Raw genomic sequence first — 16,901 nt, forward strand, 5'->3', positions numbered from 1 at the left:
CAGCCAAATAACTGAACGAGCGGCCACCCATCCTGGCTCTGGTGATTTTAGGGATTTTAAAAACCATTGTTCCAGAAGATCTCAAATTCCTGGTAGGACGATGTATTGTTAAAAGGCGTTGTAGGTATCCTGGACCAGTGCCATGTGCGATTCGGTGGGCAAAGCATAAGGATTTGAATTTAATTCGTTCCTTAATGGGAAGCCAATGTAGTTTGGACAAAGCAGATTTCCCTGAAGCTCTGCGAGGAATTTTGAGCACAAGGCGCGCAGCGGCATTCTGAGCACACTGGAGTTGGTGAATTCCTTTTTTGCTCAAACCAAGTAGCAGGGCGTTCCCATAGTCCAGATGGGGAGTTACTAGGGCATGGACAGTGGTCTTCCTGGAGTCCATAGCAAGGAGATCTAATACCTTCCGGAGGCCTCTCAGTACGCTGAAGCACTTAGCCGTGACCATATCAGATAGCCGAGACAGCAGCGTTGAGTGCAGCACGGTGTCAAAGGCTGCACTTAGATCTAAAAGTACCAACGCTGCTGTCTCTCCCTCGTCCACTATGTGCCGAAGACTCTCAGTGGAAAAAAGTAGGGCTGACTCAGTAGAGTGTCCCGCTCTGAAGCCTGATTGTGAGGGGTGCAGGAGAGAGTGTTCTTTCAGATAACTCATGAGCTGCCTGTTCACTACTTTTTCCACAATCTTAGCACAAAATGGGAGGAGGGAAATAGGTTGAAGATTTTGAAACTGGGAGATGTGGATGTTGGCCTTTTTTTTTAGGGAAATGACTTGAGCGGTTTTCCAAGCATCTAGTACCTGGCACTCTTGAAAGGAGAGTGACACAATAGGACTAATATAGTCAATTATTGTGGTCTCCAAGACTCCTTTACAGCGAGTCGGCGGACAGACATCGCTGGGGGAGCCAGATTGTATACTGTTTGCGATGCTAAGTAGCTCTTGTTTCTCAGGAGTGATGAAACACGTGAGACCAGGAGTCCCCGTGTTGCTGTTGTTAATAGCTTCAGGTTTACTCAAACTGGCCTCTTCCTTTATAAAAGTAGCATGGATTTTATCGATCTTGCTTACGAAAAAGTCAGCAATGGAGTCACATAGTTCTTTCGAGTAAATGTCTTGTGCTTCCAATCTAGTTGGAATCGTGAGTTCTTTATAGATCGAAAAGAGTTCTTTGGTGGGGTTATCAGCTAAATCTATTCTACTTTTAAGATGGCAGCTTTTTTCCGATCTCACTAGTTTATGGTATTTATTTAGTTCCTTCTTCTTTTTTTTTTTTTAGACCAACGGTCCCAGATTTTTTTTAATTTCACAAATCAAAACGTAAAACAAGCCAGTAGATCATACAATGTCATAGAAACGACAATCATTACCCAGTCGGTAACATTTTCGACATTTCGGTCGCATATAGGTGAAAATAAACAGTAGCCAGGGAAGATGCTTTAATCCGCAATTCTCAGTCTCAGGAGAAATCTTAGGTTGCAGTGCCTGCAGCGTATGTCACTGCAGAAGGGCCAAAGTGTTCATGATAGTCAACAGCAGTTGTTCCAGGCTGTGTTCCCTGGGTGGCACGGACGATGTCAGAGACAGGAATCACATCCCACAGTACCATATGGGATACAGGGCTATAGACGCATGATCATGGCAATATTGAATAAACATTGAAGAAAAGTGAAATGGAACGGGAGAAATCAACATCATCATGAGCGCAGCAGAAACAATGCCAACTGCCAATCAAGAAAATAAAGGAGAAAAATAAATAAATAAATAAATAATAGGGAAATAACGAAAGTAGGAGGGGAAGCACATCAATAACAATCGGACTAGTGTTTGCGTGTACAGCAGTGTATCGGTGACACTAATGTTTTATGTAACGCTGTATGTGGACAGTGTGGGGACGGGAATGGTCGTGGATTGAGGATCGCTGCGGCCATGTGGCGGTAGGGGGGAATAATAGCAAACAGACTTTGTCGGGCGTTGCCCCAGCGGCCGGGGGGGGGAGGGGGGAGAGGCACTTCGGGGTTTAGTTCCTTCTTATATATTAGTTTATCTTCAAGATTTTAGTGTTTTCTCCAGCTGCGCTCTGGAGTTTTGCATCTAGCTCTGGCAAGCTTAAGGTTTTCTGAAAACCAAGGAGCGGTTATGGATTGTTTAACCGGGGGTTTAGATGTCCAAGGGGCTATCTCATCCAGAGCAGTGGTCAACCATTTTTCATAATTTATCCAGGCCTCCTGAAGGGAGTTGCTTTGCGGGGGGGGGATTTTTTTGAAGGGCCTGTCTGAAGGCATCTTGGTTAAACTTTTTCCAATTTCTAAGCTTCAAGGAGGGAGGGTTAGAAAGTCTGTTTTCTGTAAGGGTATTATCAACCAGAAACGGGATGACGAAGTGATCCGACCAAATTATTCTAACCGAGGGGAAGATCGTAATACCCTCCCAATTGGCAAAGATAGGATCCAGGAGATGGCCATGTTGGTTCGATGGGGCATCAGATTGTAGTTTCAGCCCTAGTGATGCCAGAGCTGTCGCCACCTCCTGTGCCTCCTTACATTCCCTATCGTCAAAATGAAGGTTTAAATCACCTAAAATTATAAACTTTTTGTATCGGAGAGCTGGCTGCATGATAAGGTCTAAAAGCTGACTATCAAATTGTCTAGCTACTCCAGGCGGCCGGTATACCAATAGACCATTAATGATATTTCTCGGTCCGAGTTTAATGGTGAATAAACCACTTTCACTATGAAGTAAAGTGGCTTTCACTAAGGTACAATCTATCTCTGACTTATGAATGAGTGCTATCCCTCCCCCTCTTTGCTTATGTCTATCTAAACGAAGTAGGCAGTAGCCAGGGGGTGTAGCCTCCAGCGCTTCTGGAGATGATTCCTCGTCCAACCACATCTCGGTTAAGAAAAGCACATCGGGATTATTAGTGATTAATAAATCATATATTTCCAGTTTGTGTTTTCTCAACGACCTGCAGTTTAATAGTATCATATTAGGTTCAGATGTAACCTGTATATTGCTCTTAGGGGATTGAAAAATCTGGTCACAAAAGTCACAAGCCCTAGGTAATAGATCGGGTTGATAGCTGTGATCACAGCAGTTTGCCACACTAGGGCGTAATATAAGAAGCTCATGTTTAGTATATTGCATATAGTGTCTTACCGGTTCCGAGATATCGGATGGCATCAGGGGACTAAGAGTAATTAAGGAAATCAAAAAGGGGGGAGTGAAGAGGTGATGCCGGTGGGCACCGAGGTGGGCACGTCCTCCTCTTATCAGGGTTTTTGGTTAATCAGAAAGGGCCACCTCACATTAGGTGGATGTGTATCCAGATGTCATTGGAATACACCATCTTTGTTAAAATACCCCTCACACACCAAAAGGGCCCTTGGTGTCATGCTTCATCATCGGGGTCTTCCCGTCCCGCTGCGGGGCGGGGCAGTGCTGCGACAAGCGGATACGCTGGAGCACCTTTAGATGGAGGTGCTATGTGTTGGGAGTGAGTGTCAGTGGGGTCAGGGGTGATATAGAGTGTGAGTTAAAAAATACCTGGCCTAGTGGAAAAAAATAATTTTATTAAACACTGGCTGGTATTATTAAAAGAAAAAGTGAAACGGAGAGATGGAGCAGGTTAATGGGCTCTCTCTCCTAAGTGGGTCAACATGTTTCGAGGCGCGGGGCCTCTTCGTCAGGACCTAGGGGAGATCCCCCTGTCACTCACTAATGTTTCTCCACATGGGTAGAAAAAAGTGTATTTACAAAAAGTGAAAAAAATACGACTATGTGAGTAACTACAATTTAATAATTACAACACATATATGCTACCACACTAATAATGTAGTATGCCTGCAAGGTAAGGATAACAGATTAAAAATGCGCCGATCCCAAGGTGCGCTTAACTCTAATATACCTGTAATAGAAAATGAGAAACACACACAAATATACAAGGTGGGGGATCGTGTATAAGCATTGAAGATTGCTGTAGTATTTCTTCAGCACACACACAGTCAGTCACACAGACAATAAGTAGCACACAAAGGTTGAGAATAGCCAGGGCTTAGGGATATAGAAATGCATACTTACTCTTGACAAAAGTAATGATATGGTCATGCAAATACACACCATTAAAGTTATAGGGGGCTGGAAGGGATTGGACTTAAGGGGAATCTATACATGATATATATACACACCATTTAAATTTCAGGGATTGAACTTACAGGGAATTTTTACTGCAGTGCATGTATGCTTCAGTGGCAGAACACCCAACGTTGTTCTTTTGATAAGAGGTCTCTATCATTTGGGAAAGCCTCAATGACAGTCCACTTGAGGTCATGGACACTGTGTGTCCTACTGTGTGTATTTGCATGACCATATCATTACTTTTGTCAAGACTCTCCTCTGTAACATGTCAGTACAGTGTAACTCCATCCTCTCCAGTCCTCTCACAATGGACATCTCAGCTCTAACTACACATTGCCATATACAGATTACCGATACATATGGTGAAATTAATTCTATACTAGCCTCTCGAGCCACACAATGCTTAAAAACCTGACGGTATGGTCATTTCGTCATAGCGAGCATGAACGCTACAAGGGGACCACTATGCACATGCGCGCCGGCATCAGTGTCTGCCCGCCGCGCATGCGTGTTAGTGTAGTTGCTCCGGCACATGCGCAGTGACCACACGGTTAGAGCTTTGTGCCGAAGCGGATCAAACTCACTGGTCCGGGAACCCAGCCAGCTATAACTTGCTTTTCACACAAGAAGAGTGGCAACGATTGATATTATTTGGGTACCCGACCTGAAAAACCAACCCCTAATGGCTTTATCTAACAGTCCAACATGGCCGCCGCCTAAGTTACTTTTCTGGCCCCTTATATTCGGCGGGCTTTTCCGCTAGGCTTAATTAAGCAATTATCCAATTACTAACAAGTATATAAACATGCCGCCCTCTGCCTCCCTCATATCCACGGAAGCCGCGGACGAAGGAGGAAGCACAAGCGTGCTAGGGGCACAGTAAGTACGGCATAGCCGTCTCTAGGGAGATGATCCCAGCCTAACCTGGTTTAGCAAAACCATACCACTTGGAGGACTGGATTACATTATATATCCCCTCTTCTCCCTCTCTGCAGTTGAAACCCCACCATACCCTTCAGTCTTGAGCTGGCTCATGAGGCATTGACCCCCCATTTGATAAGTATGCATTTCTATATCCCTAAGCCCTGGCTATTCTCAACCTTTGTGTGCTACTTATTGTCTGTGTGACTGACTGTGTGTGTGCTGAAGAAATACTACAGCAATCTTCAATGCTTATACACGATCCCCCACCTTGTATATTTGTGTGTGTTTCTCATTTTCTATTACAGGTATATTAGAGTTAAGCGCACCTTGGGATCGGCGCATTTTTAATCTGTTATCCTTACCTTGCAGGCATACTACATTATTAGTGTGGTAGCATATATGTGTTGTAATTATTAAATTGTAGTTACTCACATAGTCGTATTTTTTTCACTTTTTGTAAATACACTTTTTTCTACCCATGTGGAGAAACATTAGTGAGTGACAGGGGGATCTCCCCTAGGTCCTGACAAAGAGGCCCCGCGCCTCGAAACATGTTGACCCACTTAGGAGAGAGAGCCCATTAACCTGCTCCATCTCTCCGTTTCACTTTTTCTTTTAATAATACCAGCCAGTGTTTAATAAAATTCTTTTTTTCCACTAGGCCAGGTATTTTTTAACTCACACTCTATATCACCCCTGACCCCACTGACACTCACTCCCAACACATAGCACCTCCATCTAAAGGTGCTCCAGCGTATCCGCTTGTCGCAGCACTGCCCCGCCCCGCAGCGGGACGGGAAGACCCCGATGATGAAGCATGACACCAAGGGCCCTTTTGGTGTGTGAGGGGTATTTTAACAAAGATGGTGTATTCCAATGACATCTGGATACACATCCACCTAATGTGACTAAGAGTAATCACCGCTCGCCCCGGTCTGTCGCGGACGGGCACAGACGGGCTGGACTCTGGCTTGACTCCGGCGCGAATACGGCACGCCCGCTGAACGCGTCCGCTGCGCGGAGCCATAGCCGTTTGTTTTTATACTGTTGCCTCTCGCCCCAAGGGAGGATAACCCTACCCAAGATGGCCGCTGCACTAACTCCGCCCGTGCCCCAGGTCAAGCAGCCCTAAAATCGGCCAGACCCTCTGTGGGAGACAGCGCTAAGTGGGGTGAGTGTAAGCCAATACAATTTAAAATCAAGATAAAAAGATGCCTTCACCCGAAATCGGTGTAGACAGCAGCGTCGCGCTAAATCCGCGCGCTAGTGCAGGGGGGAAAGGACACAAAGGGCAGTGCACACAAAGGTGGTTTAAAATAGGAGCAAATAGAAAAGAATGACTGCCCGGCTCAAGCCTCAGGCGACAATTGCAGATTTCTCGCGATTTTGTCCTTCTACTGTTTTTATACTGTTGCCTCTCGCCCCAAGGGAGGATAACCCTACCCAAGATGGCCGCCGCACTAACTCCGCCCGTGCCCCAGGTCAAGCAGCCCTAAAATCGGCCGGACCCTCTGTGGGAGACAGCGCTAAGTGGGGTGAGTGTAAGCCAATACAATTTAAAATCAAGATAAAAAGATGCCTTCACCCGAAATCGGTGTAGACAGCAGCGTCGCGCTAAATCCGCGCGCTAGTGCAGGGGGTAAAGGACACAAAGGGCAGTGCACACAAAGGTAGTTTAAAATAGGAGCAAATAGAAAAGAATGACTGCCCGGCTCAAGCCTCAGGCGACAATTGCAGATTTCCCTGGGGCAAAAATAGGCCAGAAAATGGGGCTGCAGGGCTCCCCTCCCTCATTAAAGAAATGTACATTTTATGGCCTGGTCTCAGGGGATAAACCCTGCTTCCTTTGTTTAAATCTGGGCCCTGAGGAATGGGGTCCCCGGGACAGAATCAGCCCAGGGAGGGGGTACCGTACGGCCCACTCAGCAACTCAGGCACCCTCTAAAAGATCCACTCAGACACTAATACATCCACCCACAGACCCACTCAGAGTCTCATGCACTCACTCACAGACCCAATGAGACACTCATACATCCATTCACAGATCCACTCATAGAGTCAGATGCTCACAGATCCACTCAGCAATTCATGCACCCACTCACAGTCCAACTCAGACACTCACGCACCCACTCAAAGGCCCAGTCAGACACTCCTGCACTCCCACAGAGACTCACTCACACACTCATGGAAGCACTCACAAAACCACTTAGAAACTTTTGCACCTATTCAAAGTCCACTGAGACACTCACTCAGGCACTCATGTACCCACTCAGACACTAACACTCACAAACACATTCACTCATGTAACCACTCACACACCCAGTGAGATACTCACGCACTGTCTCACACACCAACTGAGTACTCATACGCTCACTCACACATTTACTCTTAAAGGTTACAGTCAGGAAATAAAATGTAAAAACCTTAGAATTTTACTTTAAAAAACCAAAGGTTACAGAGACGTTATAGTGAGGAAACATTAAAAAAAAACGTAGAAATTCACTGAATAAATCTAAGGTTACAAGGAAGTTATAATTAGGAAATAGAATTAAAAAACCATAGAAATTCATTGAAAAGAACACTTCTGATTTTATGATATTATGGAACACAGAAATTGCATGTTTTGTGTCAGCCATCAAAACTTCGCTTTGGCCTGTTGCTGATAACATTTTCTTGATGTCTTCAGAGTGAAGTCTGTCCTGTGAATGTTCTTAGAATCTTTAGAAGAGTGACGTGAATTCAAATGGCTTCTTCCTGTGCTGAGCAGGTCCAATATTCACAGTACTCACGCCCCACGTCTTCCCGTACACAAAGCTCTGACCTGTGAGGAACAACATTATATCAGTTACTTAACCATATGGCAATCAATTGCTTACAAATTTGCTAAATCCAATGACAAAATGATCTATGATGTATTACATTAGGGGTAAATCTGGTTGCTGTGATCTGTCCGATGAGATATAGAAATGTAGACAGGTAAATATCAATCATAAGGAGATGGTTTCTGCAGGATTTTGGAGTGGTACCAAAACAAAGAGATTGAGCCACATACCATCTCACTAGTCATCAGCGATGAAATTCAGGCCTATAGAGATGTCTACTGATTTACTGTTCGATGGCTCACATTACGAGGGACCTGGCATTTCCAATAAACCTCTAACCGAAGTTTCCAGCTTCATTGGGATTACAAAATGTACAGTCACTCAGTGGATTTGTGTTCAAGCCAGGACTTGAGTGACAAACCAGAGAAAGAATTTGGCATTACGATGGGGACCAGGTATCGAATTAAATATGCTTTGTCAACCAATGACCTATCATGTACAATGGTGTTTTTGTGACGAGGAGAGAACAGTGCAAGCACATGCATGTGCAATATTCAACCACAAATAATTTAGAAAGCAAACAATTGCTCTTCAATGTGTACAGTAAGTGTTGAGATTGGTCTGGGGCAAACAGTCCTAACAACAGATGTTTTCCATCTGTGAAATGATCCTGAAATGCTTAGGTCACCTGTGTACAGTCAACATTTGGACTTGCAGGGGCTCAACGAAGATCCCACAAGAAAAGCTGTCCATGCAGTAGATAAAAGGATACTCAAACAGGATCGTAACTAAAGTCAAGGGCTCGGTAGTACATATATTGGGAATGCAAGCTTCCTTTAAAAGGGAGAGTTCTATGGAAAAGGCAATGTGATCTGTTATAAGTCAAGGTGCAGTGTTAGTTGAGCATTCGATGTCCACAAAGATCTGTCTAACCCAAGACTTGCTCTGCCGAGTCATGTGTGAGATGTCATCAAACAATACAAGCTCCACTATACGAAGAAATTAGTAAATAAAGAATATTCAGCTGCAAATCAGTTGACACAGACTTTACTTAATAAAATGCTTTGCAAATGACAACAAGCAACAGGGCTATGACAGGACTCCGCTGAATTAACATAAATCAGATGGAGGCGGAAATATATACACAAATAAAGAACAATATCTCTGTAGTATCCTCCCCAGCCAGGGAGCATGCAAAATGAATATGCCACACGCAGATCTCTGTACCAGATGTCTTTATTCCTCAGCATACGATCACACACTGTACTCTCCGTACGTGATAACCATTAATAACCACACCTTAACACCTCCCAGCATGTTACGGAATTCCTGTGTTGAGTTTGCCCTGAATTGCAAGGGTCCTAGCAGACAATCTCATAACACTATGGGGGCCATTATGATGTTGTGCGGATCGCCACAGCCCCGCAGGCGGTGGCGATCCACACGCCATCACAACACAATTTACCCCACCATATTACTATGGGGGGGGGGCCGCAGTGTACGGAAAGTTCGCCATTCGTATTAGTATGCCTGCAGTGGGTATGCCTTTCCATGGCGGAGACTTCGCCATGGAAAGGCATGCAGACATTGGGGGCCTGTTGCGGGCCCCGTGGGGGGCAGTGGGTGCCTACACTTAGGGGGTATCTATGGTATCCACGCACAAGGTGGCAGGCACCATGCGGTCCCTGTCACGTTGTGCCTGTCAATGCACTGAATGCAAATTCAACATTGTGGGGGTGCTGTTTACAGCACCGCCCGCCACAATGTTGAAGATGTGGGATGCGACTGCCAGGGTGGCGGTAGCATCCTAATTAGCCTAGCAGGACCGTCGCACCTCTGGCAGTCAGTCCCCGCCCGCCATCGTAATGGGGACCTATATCTCCCCCTTTCTTAAATAAAAAGTACAAACAACAGTCATGTTACCTTTCCTCAATAAGTCGCTGAAGCGCTCGCACTAGTCGGCCAGATCAAGTGGTATGAGACGGTTGAGACTCTCTCATTGTGCACCAATGGTACTGGGTCTGGTGCTTGATCTGGACTGTTAGGCGGGAGCACCTCATTCATGATTACAGGTGCTGACTAACGTTGAGGTAGGTACTTAAAAGTGTGATGAATCCAGTGAGGTGGACTCTCCGGGACAATGTACTGTCACCATGTGTCCTTTGCATGTCACAACCCTCATAGGATCGACAGCCGCTTACAGTGACCATCTGAATGCTCAGAGACACATTGTGGCCTATGGTAGTCAGAGCCTGTCTGACACAGAACATACTAAAACCCAGCCGGAGAAGGAGAGTCTTGCTGTGGTTGATTCTATATGGAAAACGTTTCACTATCATTACAGGCCATCAAGCACTGCTCACCATTTTTAGAAACTCGAAAGCCAAGATGCTCCCTCACATTGAGAGGTGGGGATTACGACTGCATGAGTACAACTATACCACTGTACACAAACAGGGTAAAGATCAGAACCCTGCTGATGACTTTTCACAAGTATTGTTGCATTCTCACAGTTTAACATCCAAAACCTCTAAAGAGTACATTAACTTCATTGTGAGGTCAAGCGTGCCAGCAGCCCTATCCATTAAACAGATTATTGCTGCTTCTAATGCTGATAAGAACATGGTTATCCTCAAAGACATAATTTCAACTCAATACTGTTTTTGTGCGTCACTGTATAAACTGAAATGTCAAAAACCTGCCTGAACCCGCGCAGTTTACTTTATGAGACAGTAGAAAGAAAGTGTTGTGGAAACTGCGGAGGCGGCTATCAGCAACTCCCTTACTCCGAAGATGACTGATTCAATCATTTATTTTGCTTTGTGTGTGACACCCCCACCATGAAGGGCAACAGTGAGCTGCATGTCTCAACAGCTGTAAAGTTTCAACAGAATACTAAATTCAAGATGACAGACAGAAAAATGCAGCAGCGAACAAGTAAGGAGAGCAGCAAGTTAAGTGTGGTTAATTGGGGCCAAATGAAGGTAAATCAAATTTGCGAATCCTTAATAGCGAATTTACCAATTCGCTATTGAGGACTCGCAAAATTGAATGTAGGTAGGAATCGCTAAAATATTAGCGAATCCTTAATATTCCTTAGTAGCGAATCGCAAATTGAGATTCGTTAATAAAGAATACCTACCCATTCATTCCTATGGGCTAGGAGGCCGAAAGGAATGAATGGGAAGATATTTTCCATTTGCGATTCGCTATTAGAAAATCGCAAATAGTGGGCGCGCTATTTCAAGGGTGCCAGGGTGTCAAAAGGACACCCTGTTGTACCCCTGAAATGTACATGTGTGCACATGTGGTGCACATGCATGCCCTAAGGGCATGAACGTGTGCCACATGGCACTTTAAAAAAAGCAAAAAAGTGCTTTTTTTAAAGGCAATCGCTAATTACCACCAACTTCAAGTTGGTGGTAATTACCAATTCCTTAAGGCTAAAGTGCACTTTCTTTTGTGCTACTTACATTGCATTTAAGGAATCGTAATTTGGGATTCCTTAAATGCAAGAGCAAAAAAAGGAATCGCAATTTTGCGATTCCTTATTTTGATAGTAGTTTTAAACTCACCTACATTGCTCGCAGCCAAATAGGGATCGCAAATGCTGAAATTTCAGCGTTGGCGCTCCCTATTTGGCCACCTACATCTGGCCCATAGTGACTTAAAGGTGAGTGCAAGATTAAAAAATACTGGGGGGGAATCAGAGCTGCCAGAAAAGATACCAAAATACTGGCCACGTGGCGCAGGGTTCAAAGGCATACAAACGTTTGAGAAAAACTGTAATACCGGTCAATGTACAAGACGTTTGACCTGGTGCGTAGGCCCATATGAGAAATATTGTATCTTGAAGGTTCTTAGGAAATTGTATTGGGGTCCACGGAGGAGGAGAAACACTTGTTTCCCACATAACTCAGCATGGGTATACAAGCAGCTGAGTGGTAAAAACCCTTGTTCAAGAAACACTGGGCTATTCAATATTGGATATATAAATATTTGCCATACTAATTCCACATTATAACTACTAAAGCTGTAGATGTTACTGAAACGGGTTCCCCATTACCCAAGGCTGACAATGTAGTAGTCAGTCCGAAATTAGCCAGTCAGTGTTTTGGCAAACTCTCCATCGAACCTGGCCGCTACTGTAACACAAGACCTTAGATTAGTTCCAAATGCTCTCACTCTAGCAGCATCATAAGCAAGTGGAGGCTCTAACTAAAAAACTAGAATTTAGAAACTATCCTAAACCGATCTTAACAAAAAGTTATAAAAGGACAAAGAACCAACACAGAGAGGGACTCCTGCAAAATAAAGAAAACCCTCAAGAAAATGAAACACTGACGTGTAACAACCTTTAATGCAGTATCTAATCTTTTTAAAAACCTAGTACGTAAGAACTGGAGAATAGTAAACTCGGGCAGTTTGAATTGGCCTATACCACGCTTTGCCCATCAAAAGACAAAAGAACCTTAGGGATCATCTAATTCACACCCAACTAAAGAAGAACGTTGTAAGGCAGGAAACAATTTCAACAATGCTAGGATTTCCTCCCATTCCCGGACACTATCCATGTGCACCTGCTTAGTTTGCCCTCTAAGAACAACTACAAAAGTACTACAGCTCACACCAAATTTCATATGGACTTTGAAGAGACACACACATTGTAAAACATCACACGCTATCTACATGATCACCTGCCTGTGCGGCTTAAGATATATAGTCATGAAATGTAGAAAAGTCAAGATACGCATTTGTTAGCACAGTACCAACATAAGTTGCAACAGAGCGACAACAAAAATGAGCCACCCTTTCATCACCACAAAACACTCAACTGAGGATTTGAGGTGGGTGATTTTGGAATCCCTAGATTATATATACACAAATGCTGAAAGAAAATTACTATAAAAGGAACAGCGTAGGGTCTACAGTCTAGGCACAGCCCACAAAGGATAAACAAATAAGGTGAGGGTTTTAGTGTATAGGAAGACTAGGTGCTCAGCAAATTTGTGTTACGTGCGTCAGGATAACCTAGTGGGGATGGTGCTAACCAGGAAGGGGAGACCCTTATAACCTCTCAATGTATGTAGGGAAGACCTTACAGCAATACAGTCGAGCTAAAACCTGTGCACACATACATGATAAAACAAGTAAATACAATTGTTGACATAAGCGATATACACAGAGTTCTTGACTGTAGCTGGAAGTTCTTTATTGTGGTGAAAAATGCAACCAGCCAACACGTGTTTCGTCAGGGAAGAGTAGTCCCTTGATTCTTCAGGGCTGTAGAGAGTTGCGTGACCTCAGTAATGACCCAGGGCCGGTGATAATTCCAACCCGGCAGGGCACGCTTAATGTAAAGTAGCAATTTAAAGTATAATACTTTGAGTGTCTGTCAGAATCCGAGTGATGCCACGTATGTGGAAAGCCGGTGATAATTCCAACCCGGCTATCTTGATGAGTATCTACTAATGGGTTGCCAGTAGATCGTGGTGGTCTTAGTTTCAATATCACAAGTTGCGAGTGCCGCGAGTAGGGGATAGGTCAAGTCTGAGTCCAAATCGATTACGTATATTAGCAGTGCTACTTTCAAACGGGTGGAGTCTGTAAATTATTGATGGCGTAGTCCAGGCATAACACGGGTGTGTGCTGCCAAAGTCCTGTCTATGTGAGAATAATTATGCGTCCTTGCAGCACCGGTTTGATCGTGGGAGTGTGCCCACAAAGGACTCAATGACAATATTTCTTGGGGATTAGTCATTTGAAATTGGCGCCATCTAGATTACATACTTTTCCGGGAATTTATAAGCGAATAGACAACAAGAGACCCGAAAAATGTATCTCTCTCCCAAGAAAACACTGTTTCACAACACAGACCCCCAGGATATAGCCGCATGAATTAGCAAATTTAGCGGCACAAATATGGAATTTAGCGGCATTTTTGCCGCCCTTTATTTTAATCATAATCATTCATTTTCAGCCTCAAACCAATGGGAACTGTTTTAGCAGAGTATTCCACTTTGAATAGGCAACCTGGGATATGGAACAGAGGAAGCAGTCCACAGGCGAAGGCTCCTTAACCACCGCCTCCCCTTTTACACACCCACCAGGCATTTCCGCTCTGCCCAACTTTGCCCTCCATTCATTCAGGCATCCACCAAGCAAGGTCAGACACCCACAAATACCCATAAGCGAGGGGAATACGTTTGGACAATGAATGCAGATTTCGCTTTCTTGGTAGAAGAGCACAGTGCATGAACAGGTGAGTGGACCAGTAGAGAGGTGCTTGTGGGCTCGTCCTATGTTATAACCTGCAGAGGGATTTTACTTCGGGGACAGTGCAAAGCCAAGAGGACAGGCAGCTGGTTCTGCTTTGGAAGTGTTATACACCCATTCAATGTTTTCCTGAGTATTAAAGTTAATTTTATTGAGTCAGCTCATGTACAAACCATCATTTATGAGGTTGGAGTCTCTGCTTCACTCTACGCGTAGGCGTGCACTGGTAGGGGGAAGGTTCTGTGCATCTTCTAGTTTGAATCTAATTTAGCTTCTAAGGACACGAGCGAGCCGTGTTGCTTTCAGAAGACATAGCATTGCCTGGTTGGCCCATCCTAAAGATCTGCCTCTGGATTCCGGAAAGAATCAGAATCTACAGGAAGGTTCTCTGCCTCACCTACAAATTCCACACCAATCCATCCATGCAACAAAGAATCCCCTTAAACACCATACAAAAACATGCGGATGCACCAAACTCCTCCTCAGCTCCACCCTGCAACTACCTGCATAAGTAGCAATAACAAATGCCATGAACACCAGACTCGCAAAATAAGTGCGAGCTCTCGCCATATTGTCCTCGAGCCAGGTACGGGGATCAGGGACAGGAAGAGGTTAGGGTACAATGGTCATATCTACATTTCAATGCAGTTCACCCCTTGAAAAGAGGATAGGAAAGGGCTAGTTTATGCAGTAAACTCCTATGCCCTCATATGGCGCCCCTCAGACCAGCTGCAAAGCATCATGTTATCTCCACAGAGAAGACGACGGAATCATCGAGTGTTCTGTCCAATGGTAGCACGCGTTCATTCAGCCTTCCAAAGGTCGCTGGACAGACAGAAAGTTGGTTTGCAGTGTGCTTTACACGCCACATATGTAAAAAACACAAAGAGAAGCGAAAATAACGGATCTTACAAAGGTGCAGAAATTATATTTAGTCCTAATATACGAGTAAACCAAGCACAACGCTAGAAACCAAACACCTCTACCCCGTAATTCTTTATTTTTTGTAATTAATCTTTGTTTCCTGTGTACAGACCAGAACGCAACATTGCAAAGAGGGCTTGCAGTACATTGTACAAACAAAATATTTGTTATGAATTAACATTTACACGAAGTTGAGGAGGGGGTATGTAACTATCTATAATCAGACTTAATAACAACAGCTAAAACAGGAGGATTTCTCAGGCACTTTTGTAAAAATCGCAGCATTTTTACAAAAGTGCCGATTTCACGGCAAACCAACGAAATCGCGATATCCTGGAGGGTCTGATTAAGAGCACATCACATATATTAAGATTAGTGACTCCTACATTCAACCACCATTTAATTTATGATCACTCTTTAAGATCAAAAGGTTCCATTACACCTTTAGAACCGGATGATTACACAGAAGTACAATCTTAATGACTTTAAAATAGTCACTAACACTGATACCTTGGGGGTACCAGTGAGCATCAACCACATTTTTTAGATCGGATAGCATAATTTTAAGTCTCCCGTGGGCATGACAAAACTGCTCTAAGTCCCCCAGGGACTGCATTTTTTGTTGTTGATCTCAATAAATGAAATTTGCATTCAACTACCATTGAATTCATGATTATTCTATAAGATAAAAAAAGGTTCCATTACACCTGTAGAACCAAATGTTTAGTACAATCTTAATGACTTATGAATAGTACAGGGTGTGGTCGCTATTGTAGATACCCCAGGGGCACCAGCAAACATCAACCTCTGTTTCAAGATCTCATAACGTCATTCTAAGAGCCCCTCCTGTCTTCCTGTTTTACAGTTTGGGAATACCTGGCAAGGAGCACAATGCTATAAAAGCTGGCAGCTCCGGCCACATGCTTTAAAATGCAGACTGGAGAAGATGTGTCATGGAGTGCACACTGAAGGACTAAGGTAAAGGTTTAAGATTTAAGATTTAGTTTATTGTACAGTTAATAAAAACTCACAATATTTAAAAACATACAGGGGTATATTATCAACACAGGCGATAAAATTATCGCTGCTTTTATCGGCAGAAAACTGCCGCTAAAGCAGCTTTTGCGGCAGAAAACTGCCGCTAAAGCCGCTTTTGCGGCAGTTTTCTGCCGATAAAAGCAGCGATAATTCTATCGCCTGTGTTGATAATATGCCCCACAGTTCTAAAAACAATCAGTGGCAAGAATTTTTCACTTAAAATAGCGGGTGGATTCCCCTTATTAGTTAATAAAAGCACAATTTGGTATTGTACTGTCCTTAAGGGCGGCTGGATGCTAGCAGTTTTTTTGTTTTAGCTAGTGCTTACGGTAGACCCTTCGGCTGTTTCTTTTAGTCTTTTGGCCACAATGTCAAAAAATCTCGTTATTCTGCAATTTAACTGAGTTTCTCCGGGATTAAAGCAGAGCATCACAGCCTGTCTACAGCTTGTTATTCCCTGCTGATTCCATAGGGGCCGAAGCAGGGAGCGTCTTATGTCCAAGAAAGTTTTGCAGATGCAGATAATGTGCATCAGGTCCTCTTTTCCAGAGCAACAAAATCTGCAACTATTTGCTGCGTTTTCTCTTTTCCAGGGTGCTAAGTGAGGCCTTATGGGTATATTGCCAAGGCGCATATTGAGGAACTTATTTTTTGTTGTATGAGTAAGGCCCGTCGTTAAGTACTGTTGTGGTTTAAGAGCTGTGTAGCCTTCCAACACCACCCATCCATGTGCTCTCTTGGCAAGAGTTGCTTTGTCCTCGTTGGATGAGACCATC

General features: G+C 44.0%; 1 protein-coding gene across 1 annotated transcript in view; it reads right to left on the reverse strand.

Annotated features, from left to right (window-relative positions):
- Positions 1-7,482: 7,482 nt before the first annotated feature.
- LOC144819781 (CIMIP2 protein GA14893-like) overlaps positions 7,483-16,901 on the reverse strand; it is a 219,398-nt gene continuing 209,979 nt past the window's right edge. The window contains exon 5 of the mRNA XM_078677531.1: positions 7,483-7,886. Coding sequence (XP_078533657.1) covers positions 7,786-7,886 — 101 coding nt within the window. The 3' untranslated portion in view covers positions 7,483-7,785. The remainder of the gene's footprint in view (positions 7,887-16,901) is intronic.

Source organism: Lissotriton helveticus, chromosome 2_1, assembly GCF_964261635.1.
Source record: "Lissotriton helveticus chromosome 2_1, aLisHel1.1, whole genome shotgun sequence".
In the NCBI taxonomy this organism is placed as follows: domain Eukaryota; kingdom Metazoa; phylum Chordata; class Amphibia; order Caudata; family Salamandridae; genus Lissotriton; species Lissotriton helveticus.